This window comes from Eurypyga helias, unplaced genomic scaffold (assembly GCF_000690775.1).
Source record: "Eurypyga helias isolate BGI_N326 unplaced genomic scaffold, ASM69077v1 scaffold23782, whole genome shotgun sequence".
Taxonomy (NCBI): Eukaryota; Metazoa; Chordata; class Aves; order Eurypygiformes; family Eurypygidae; genus Eurypyga; species Eurypyga helias.
The window spans coordinates 900-10,580 of NW_010234389.1; the positions used below are offsets into that span (position 1 = coordinate 900).

General features: G+C 51.3%; 1 protein-coding gene across 1 annotated transcript in view; it reads right to left on the minus strand.

The window, feature by feature from the left end:
- Window positions 1–6,077, minus strand: part of LOC104505724 (B-cell CLL/lymphoma 9 protein-like) — a 6,350-nt gene extending 273 nt beyond the window's left edge. Inside the window, 5 exon segments of the mRNA XM_010146413.1 lie at window positions 1–1,951; window positions 2,394–2,493; window positions 2,947–3,136; window positions 4,023–4,339; window positions 5,922–6,077. The exon segment at window positions 1–1,951 is cut by the window's left edge and continues 49 nt beyond it. Of these exon segments, the coding sequence (XP_010144715.1) occupies window positions 1–1,951; window positions 2,394–2,493; window positions 2,947–3,136; window positions 4,023–4,339; window positions 5,922–5,974 (2,611 nt within the window). The 5' untranslated portion in view covers window positions 5,975–6,077.
- Window positions 6,078–9,681: the final 3,604 nt, after the last annotated feature.

A 9,681-nucleotide genomic window follows, 5' to 3' on the forward strand; every position in this document is an offset into this window, starting at 1 on the left:
TCCCCGAGGGAGACCCCATCATGGGAGACTGGACCTGGCGCATCGTGGGGGATTTTAAGGGGTTGATTCCTGGCGAATGCACCTGACCGGCTGCGGAGATATCCAAGGGCTTGCGGCCGAGGCTGCGCTGCGCGGGGGGAGCAGTGTTGAGGCTATTAGGGTTACTGGTGGGGTTGAGAGGTAGTGGCGGCATGTGGCTGAGCCGGTTGTTAGTCCTTTGGTCAGGCCCGATCTGTTCTCTGAGATTCCGGAGACCAACTCCTGGGCCCTGAGACATGGGAAGGAAAGGCCTGGGACCCATGCCATACTCCTGCTGTGGGTGCTCCCCAAACGGCAGCGGCACCATTTTCTGCTGAGAGGAGAGCATCTCCGAGACGCCAGGGCGCAGTTTCATCATCTCTTCTGGCCCCACTCCCGCCTCCCTCAGCTTCTGAGGGACCAGGGGTGGGTTGGAGCCCATGCTGACGTTCATGCCCATGTCCCCCTTCATGCTGCCAGGGCCCATCCCGAACTCCAGCTCCCTGCTAGAGGCCATCTGAGGGGGTATTCCTTTTGGGAAGTCCCCTCTGGAGGGGCTCATCGGCCCTTCCACCGGCATGCGAGGGAAGATGGGGTTGTTCCCAGGCTCCATGTGTCTCTGGGAGGGCATCATTCTGTTCATCTCCATGCCGGGCCTGATGCCTTCCATGTTCAGGCCAGGAGGGAGGCCCATCTGCTTCTCAGCCAGCTGCTGCTGATAGAGCTCTTCAGGCAGGCCCTGCGGGATGGGGCACCGCTCCCCTCCGCCAGGGGCGCTACCCTGGCCCGGAGGGAAGTTTCGGCCATCTGGGATTTTTGGCACATCGTCTGGCCAACTAACTCCCGAAAGCCCAGGCCGGGAGGCAGGATTTGGGACGCTGGGGCCCTCCATGTCAGGGTTCATCATTCCTGCAAAACCAGGCAGGCGCATCTGGCTCCCGGGCATGTTGGGATGAGGGGCCATGCCCCTGGGGGGCAGAGAGTGCGACATGTTCATGCCTTCAGGGAAGGGCTCTGGACCTCCGGGTCCCCAGCCCTCGCCAGGGGTCATCTGGTAGGGAGGGGGAGGCCCTCGGACCACCCCCCGAGGCCCGTGCTGATGGACCATCATGTCCTGCAGGGAACATTGCTGCACAACCACCTGCTCTTGCTTTCTTCTCTTCTCCTCGTAAAACTCCTGCTGCAGCTTGAGCCAGGCCACCTGCTCAGGAGTCATGTGGTCCAGGTGGTCTGGACCCATGGGTCCAGACTGGGAGTTCATTGGAGGCGGCCCCATTTCATCCGGGGAAAAGGGCATGTCCCTGTGTCCTTGAGGGCCAAACGGAGCCCCTCCATCTGTCCGAGACCCTGACCCTTTGCCTAAACTTTGGGATTGAGCCATCATGGCCTGTATCGGCCCTTCAGGTTTCTTTTGGGGACCATCCAGCACCCCAGCATTTGGGGGTGGCCCCCCGCTTTGCCCTCCCGCAAACTCCTTCTCATCGGGGAAGAGCATGCGCTGAATGTCTCTCAGGGTCTGCAACGAGCGCTCTCGGTGCTCCAGCTGCTCCTGTGACAGCCCATCCGGATTCTCACCCAAACTGGATGGGTCCCCACCAGACACCTGCTGGGGAGGACCTTTGGGGTCTGCAGCAGAGCTACTGCTACCTTGGGAAACTGGGCTAACCGCTCGGTTATTGGGGGTCGAACTCTGCCCAAATCCTTCCGCCTGCAATGGGGTAGAGTTGGCAGGGCTGCCCACAGACATCACTTTGCTTTCCACACCGGGACTGTCCTGATCCATGGGGCACGGGGGGCCAGTGGATTTGGATACCGGCGCTGACACAGGTGGAGTCGGCTGCATTTTGGCATTCTGGGGAGGGTTCTGGTCCTGGGCGGCTGGGGGCTGCGGCAGGGGCTTGGGTTCAGTCCGAAGTGCAGCGATCTGGGGATTCTGCAAGAGAAAGCCATACGTCACTCATCCATCTTCCAGCCGGCTCAATAAGCGGAGGCGCAAACGAAATGTCCCGACCCAATGCCACAGCCAGCGCTCTGCAAGGAAGAGGCAGCCCTCGTGCAGTGATTACAGAGCAGCATCTTGGCTACGCAGAAACATATTTTGCCCAAGTATTTCATCAGGTAGGCCTTGCTTCTGCGCTAGCTCTGCACAAGCAACGGGTCGGAAATATACTACCCAAACTATACTACCCAAACACTGCAAGACTCAAGCTCTTCTTCGGATGATCCAAGATGTGTATTTGCAGAGGGCTAGGACAACAACTCTCTCTCTTCCACCTTAGAACTTATTTCAGCGTGTAAATAATCACCCATCTCCGAACCACACTCGGAGGCACGTTTACCATCTCCCTCCCCGCCCACACGCAGGTATCCCCTACCAAGGGTACAGTGTTTCGTTCCGCCTTGCTGTTTGAGATGTTCTGGATGTGAAAGGACACGATGGTTTCCACCTGTCCCTTCAGCACAGCTTCTGCAGCCCTGCAAAGACAGACAGATGCACATACCCAGTTGAAGCTAGGAATCAATTTTTCTTAACCTCCCTCCCTTCTACCCTTCAGCTGGCAGAAGGGAGAGAGACTTAACCACACATATTTCACTCTAGATGAGTAGCCGAAGAAAAATGCTTACATCTACAAACTCATCAGCATTCAGGGCTCGTGTCTCATTTTAAGCCATCCTGGCTTTGTGGATTCCAAAACAATATCTACCAGCGTTTGCCAAAAAACACACACCCCAGAGGAATAATCACTTCTCGGAGGGCGAGAGGTAGCGACATTCTCCACTCCAGCCCCTTCAGCATCCCCAAAATAAGTAATGACTTCTTCCTACAAGAATGCCCTTGGTGGAGGAAGTGCCCTTGGGAATCTCTTGAGAAGGGAGCACAAAGGTAAGGCCTGCTCCCTGAAGACATTCAAGCATCCACCTACTTACTTGTTGGCCATCTCAGTAGAAAAAACGTAAACCACTTTGGATGGAGTCTTCTGCCCACTTGCTGGCTCCAAAGCAGCAGTCAGGCCGTGGGAAGGTGTGGAAGACCTTGGGGCTGAAGCATTTGAAGGAGTCATGGAGTGTGGTGTGTGCTGAGAATCCTGGGACTTCACGTGATCAGTAGAATTGCAGTCTGGAAGGGGAGGAAGGGGAGAAGAGGGGAATCACTACCTTGGAAGCTCTTTGGAAAACCTTTCTGGAAACCAACCAGACCTTGAAATTTCCCACTTCTCCCTCCAGCGCTACCCAAGGCAACTCTTCCATTACACCACCCATATTCCCTTCAGCCACCCTGGGGAGAAAGCTCATTTTGCCCCTTTCCAAGGCAAGTAGCAGTTCCCAGAGCTGGTCCCTTCGAATTCTCTAATGGCCACGCAGAACTGCAGGAAAAACTACACGCTAAAACGATCAACCAGAAGCGTGCCTGCGCTCAAGAAGAACACTCTGCGCAAGACTTGACTTTGGTTCTTTACCTTGGCCACCTTTGCCAGGTGACCCAGAAAACAGGTAACAAAAGGAAACACGGGGAACTGCACCTGTAGCCTGTTTTTGCACTGCCTCACAGAGGCAACGTCGAAGCCAGAAACAGACGGCAGAAATCCCAACTCTCTGGCTTGTGTTACCAGTCAGGGTGCTACAGGTTATGTGTCTGTGTTGACAAAACAGGCTTGCATATTGTCCAAAACCCCAGTTACAACGGAGCAGTTCCTGAAAGGCCAAAGGCCAGAAGGAAACCAACAGGTTGCATTTGTACTTTCAAATCCTCGGGGGGAGTTTCAGAGTTACAAAGGAACTTTCCCACCAGAGTCATTCTGCACTTTAACTGAGCGTGAACAGGACATTTACCGGTGCCGGGTACGGCCACCTCTCCCCTTGCTCTCAAGACCTTTAGACTTCGTTGGCTGGAACTTACAGAACCCCAGCAAATAAATGTTTCACTAACACTTGCGCAGCGATTCTCCATCTCGCAGAGGACTCACTCATTGCCTGCACTTGCGCACGAATGCTAGCAAACATACCTTTGATTTCGGGGTCATCATTAGGAGTCCCAGCTTCCCTCTGCTCAAAGGAGTCTGCCGAAATGCTCCTCTCTCTCTTCCCCTTCCCCTTGGCACCGTTTCCAGCCCCATTCTTCAGCCCCATGCTCCCACCTGGGCCAGGGAGCACTTTGGGGGGGTGACCTCCACTTTTGGGGTCACAGGGAGAGGGCTGGGATTGGCTGGTGGAGCCCCCTTGTTTGCCCTGGTTGGAAAATTTGGAATCCAGCTGGGGGTTGCCAGATGGGGACATCACTGTAGGGGGACGGACCATCACCTCCTGCTTTGATTTGGGGCTACTGGGGACAGAGCGAAAAAAGGAAAAAGGGAAAAAAAAAAGTGACAAATCACACCATGGATTTCTTCAACACTGTAGGAACAGAGCGCAGAGAAGCGGAAACAACCACTGCAACCTTTGCAAGCCAAGACAATTGCTGACAAATAAAGAAATGCCTGCAAGCCGAGAGTCATGCAGGTGCTTTTTTGAACATGCCCTGAAAGGGTTATTATCCAAGACGGGATCTCATTGCTCAAGAAGGCACCGGGGCAAGCTACAGACCTGCCAGATCCCAGGAACTGCTGTCACATGAGGACCTACCTCTGGGGCTTCTGTCAATAAAGACAATGGTTTCTATGTGCACAGAGAAGCGCCTCACACCAAGACCAGCTCAGAGTAAACAAACAAGGCACACCACAGTTCACCTCACCACTCTCCTGGACCCCAACTACAGGCTGTAGCTCTCGTCAGAGCAGACCCCCCACCGCCACCCCCCTTCCCTTGCACCTCCCTATCCAGTTCTACAGGGAGCACAAGGAAAACCCAGCATTGCTGCAGCATTCATCATACACTGGGGCGAGCTGCCAGGAAAACACAAACCTCTGACCGTGAAAACAATTAAACCAGCTACAACCTGCCTCTGAATAAGGAAAGAGAAGGATACCATCTCCCTGCACACTCCTGCGAAACGGGGCAGACGAAGCTTCTTCAATTTGCCAAAGGAAATTCAGTCTCTTTCCTTCCCTCTTCCATTCAGCAAACGGCATCTTAAAAATATTTTGTTCCTGTGGGTTTTTACACACACATTTGCCACCCCTTCCTCCTCAGCCTCCAGTTACTCCATTGCTATGGGATCTTCTGCACTGTCTTCCCACCATCACTGCAACTTCCAACAGGCAGCGCTTGCTAGCATCCTCATTGCAGGACTCGCACAAGCCATTTCCTCCTTCGGACAGACATCTGACTCAGAGGCACTCCCTCTGACTTACTCTTAAGCTCCAGATGACCTCTAGGAGCAAATAATCAAACTCGAGAATGCTGTCAATCAGACTGCTCTAAGTCCCTGAACAGTGCTTCGCTTCCATATTTTTCCCCTTCCAAATTAGCAGAAGAGGGATGCTGACCTGCTGCACTGGCAGGTGAGCGATGCAGAGGATCTCAGTGCACAGCTGATCAGTTCTCCAGGCTGTTCAGGCCAATAATACAGAGGAAGAATTTTGTGTGAAAGCACAGACAGAGCGACCTTCTGCTGCCCAATCATCCCTTTGGGAAACAGATAACTAGAAAAGGGTGAAGAAAAAAAACCCAGAAGCCATGTGTTTAGTTTCCTACAGCCTATTCAGACACCTGATGGGAGGGAGGAGGGCACGAGGAATGGAGAATCTGCATCTCACGAGTTTAGAGCTGTCAGCCCATCCTGGGCCTAGGGAACACGGAGGCCCATCAGCACTGTGCAGCCAGCACTCGGGCGCGCAGCGGGTCCGATGGGAGCACAAAGCAGGACCAGTACATCCCACGCCCCAGTCCCTGGCTCATCCTGCAGCAGAGCAGGGACAGCATCATGCACCAGTCCAGAGCAGCTGACTGCAGGCTCTTTTCCTTACCTCTGCGTGTTGCCTGACGGGGAGTTCCTCACTTTGGGGTTACTGGAATGCATTGACAGAAATCCTGAGCTCACAGTCTCACACGCACGCAGATGGGCTCTCGTCAAGTTCCTCTGGGGAGCGTGCCACCAGAGGCAGCGTCAAAGCACTTTCTGCCACCCGCAGCTCTCAGTGCTGGCCGTCTGCTTGCCTTTTTTCTCTTGGCTCCTCTCTGGTTCTGCACTGGGCTCTTCCCTCCTGCAGCTCCAGCATTCTCTAGACGCGTGCCTCCTGCTGCCCAAGGGAAGTCTCGCATCTCCAGGGCACACTGTTAAAAGCACCACCCCACAAGAAGAGAACAGGAAACCAGTGAGGAACTTTCCAAGCAGAGATGTCTGGTGTGAAGAAGCAAGTGCCAGTTCTTCCCCCTATACTGAGAGGATACAGGAGAAGAGCTCTCGGGCGGCTCAGTACAGCTGTGTATAGCAAGCCAGGGGTAGCCCTGGCTGGCCATTGGGGTTAATCTCCCCTTCACCCAAAGCAAATCACTCTGGAGTCAACAAAGCAGGTAAGCGCCTCGTGTCGGGGCACTTTGATTCCACTCAGTATGAGGACACTTCACAGGAAGTCAGTAGGAAGGCAAAATTACAAATCCCCAACATGACTTAGGTATCCAGAATTCCCCTGTGAATGGCTGTGATCTGATATTTCTTAAGAACAAACTCTGCTCCAATCTTTTCTCTCTCCTTGGTCCAATATAACTAGACACATGTTCAATGATGCGTGCTAAGGGCTGCACGAAGGGAGGAAAATAAAATAAAATGCCTTCCTGGCCACCTGTGAGCAACCAGCTATGCTGTGATTACTGTGAAAATACCAGGTTAGTCACTTATATCTATTTGAAAGGCCAAAAGATCGCCCCTCTGAATTTGCTCAGCAACACCCTGCAGACCACTGAGACCGAAGAAGAAAAAGGCACTTTTTTCAGCTTCTAAGAAACAGTACGCACGATGCAGGTAGTAAGGCACATAAAACTGTTTCTGGAGGAGGAAGCTATTGAACATTACTGTTTACATCCTTTGGGCTAAATTATTTTGGAACATATTTCTGTCTTGTTTATGTTTCAACAAAATCTCTCCTGTTCATCTCACCTACTCAGATGCAAATTCACTTAATTTAGAATCTAACCAAGATTTATTGTTAATGTATTAAGCATTGCTAGTTAAATATTATTCAAATGTAAATATTCCCGGTATTCCTTCTCAGCACCGAAGAAGCAGTTTCTCCCTGCGTATATCAAATGAAACAAAATAAATCCCACCAGATTGGGAGCGTCTTGGATTTTAGGGAGAACCTACTGTTCAAATTGCATTTAGAAAACAAACTTTCGTTTGCTGACATGCTGAAGCCAGAGGATTGAGAAACACACGTGCTCTATGACCACCTCTGGCCAAGGAGAGTTATCAGTAACTTGGTGTATTGAGCACCAGGGTTTTCCAGTTCCCCAAACTTATCTTGTTGTGAGGTTGTGCCACCACACTTTTTAGTGCCTTTGCACTGCTGTACTTCAACAGGACAGAGCTCTACACCACACTTGTTCTGTGAAGCTCTGCATCATCTCCAAAAATCCTCCTCTCTGCTACACGAGCCAGGGAAATCATCCTGCTCCCTACTCTCACCTCCACTGTACTGCACAGACTAAAGAACAGAATGTAAGAAATAAAAAAGGAGCAATAGCATTAAAGTGGAGCAGAGCTCACTTCTAAAAGCAGGATGTAGGTGCCTGTGTGACAAACTTGTTTCATCCCCTGCTTTTCCACTTTTGATATTTATGCATTATCATGTTACCTTTTAATATGAGAATTTTTTCTGAGACTCCTCGTCTTGCACAGTGCAATGAGAAAACATGAAGAACAGACTCAGGATCACACTGGCTGCATGATATTTCTGACATCGCCAAACTTTCAAGTACTTCAAAGGGTGGAGGAAAACCTCCAATTTTTTTAACCCTATTTTTGAATTATCCTATATGCATGTATCTTCCATCTATTAGAACTGATGCGCTCTGCAATGGAACTGCATTTTCCAATCTCAGTTTAAATTTCTTCTTACCAGAGAGAGCTATAAAGGATACATCAATATATTCATTGGTGGAACAACGGCAACTCAACTTCCTCCGCTTCTCATTTCTGTACACGGGGAATGTACCATCTTTTATAATGCGAAATGGAATGCCTCATGATTTTTCTAAATGCACTTCCAACATATGTATGTCTGGGAATCCAGGGTTCAATAATGGAAAAGCTCTAGAGAAATGTATTTTTGCAGCTGGAGTTTGCCTGCCACAGCAAAGCTCTTATCATTGCTCTAAAATTAGAGGTAGGGCCACTGACAGAATGGTCAAGCTGCTTTTCAAGACATTTTGGCAAGCTATGTCCAAGCCTGTATTTTCAGGATTGCTTTAAGGTATGCCAGGCAATGGCTGCAGGGAAAAGGGATGGTTCAAGTGGCTACTCATTCTCACCCTCTCTCTCCTGACCAGAGGAGGGGAAGTGGGAACTGACCCAAAAGAAACAGCAGAAATCCCTATTCAGCTGGATTAGTCCCCTGTTCTGGCTGATTATGTTATCACATCAGTGCCACTGCAAGCTCAAAAGAGGAGGTGAGAACAGGTGAAAAGCAGCCTCGCCCCACTTGGTTGCAGCTTGCAGTTTAGATGGCTTAGAATTACTTCAGAACCTCAAGTGCAGAAACAAAAGAGACGGACCCATAGGCTTGTGAAGGTAAGTCCTCGCATTTCCAACAAGAGGCTTACCAAGACCCCTGGTGTCACGACACGGCAGTACTCATTGTGGAGGCCATGAGTTGTGAACCACTTGTCTCACAAGAAAAGATCACCTGGAAGAAGAACAGAGAAGAGTTTCACCAACAAGAATGCACAGCCAAGCCCCTCCCATGCATCCAGCCACAGAAGCAGAGGGATCAAAACTTGCTCTGAACCACTGGCAAGGGGAAGCCTCTGCTAAGACTGGCAAGATTTGCCAACACCGAAAAAGCCACCATCTGACTGGAAGTCTGAAGATGTGCGCTGCGCATGGAGCGGAAATAGGTCAGACCTGCTCTAGCACTCCCACATTGGAGCTAGCTGGGTTCCCATGAGCTCACCTCTGCTTAGAGAAGCTGGCACAAGGCTCAGACATGTCACCTCCCCTGCTCTGCGCCCATCTCGCTTCAAAGGCTCACCTTCCCCTCACTACAAGCCCAGCAACTTCTGCCAAGCCCCTGTGCTTCTTATGTACAACCTCCTCCACAGCCAGACAGCGCATCAACAACGACATCATCACGCACCAGGTAATGCCAGGCAATTGCTCAGTCACATCTAGGGGAAAACCAGGAAGGTTTTAGAAGGAAGAAGCACTGTTTACTGTTCCAGCAGCTCCTACTTGTTACCCAGAGAAGCTGTGGATGCCCCATCCCTGGAAGTGGTCAAGGCCAGGCTGGATGAGGCTTTGAGCAACCTGGTCTAGTGGAAGGTGTCCCTGCCCATGGCAGGGGGGTTGGAACTAGATGGTCTTTCAGGTCCCTTCCAACCCAAACCATTCTGTGATTCTACTTCACATCACTGTGCTACGCTACGGGGACAAGGGAATCCAGCTGCAGACCTTCCCCAGACATACTGCAAGTTTGCTCAAGACAGAGAGGTAAGCCTCCCCTTGCACCGCAGTGATTTCCTGTAAGGCCAAAAGAGTTCATGGCCCAAGAACCGACCAGCCACGCTTTC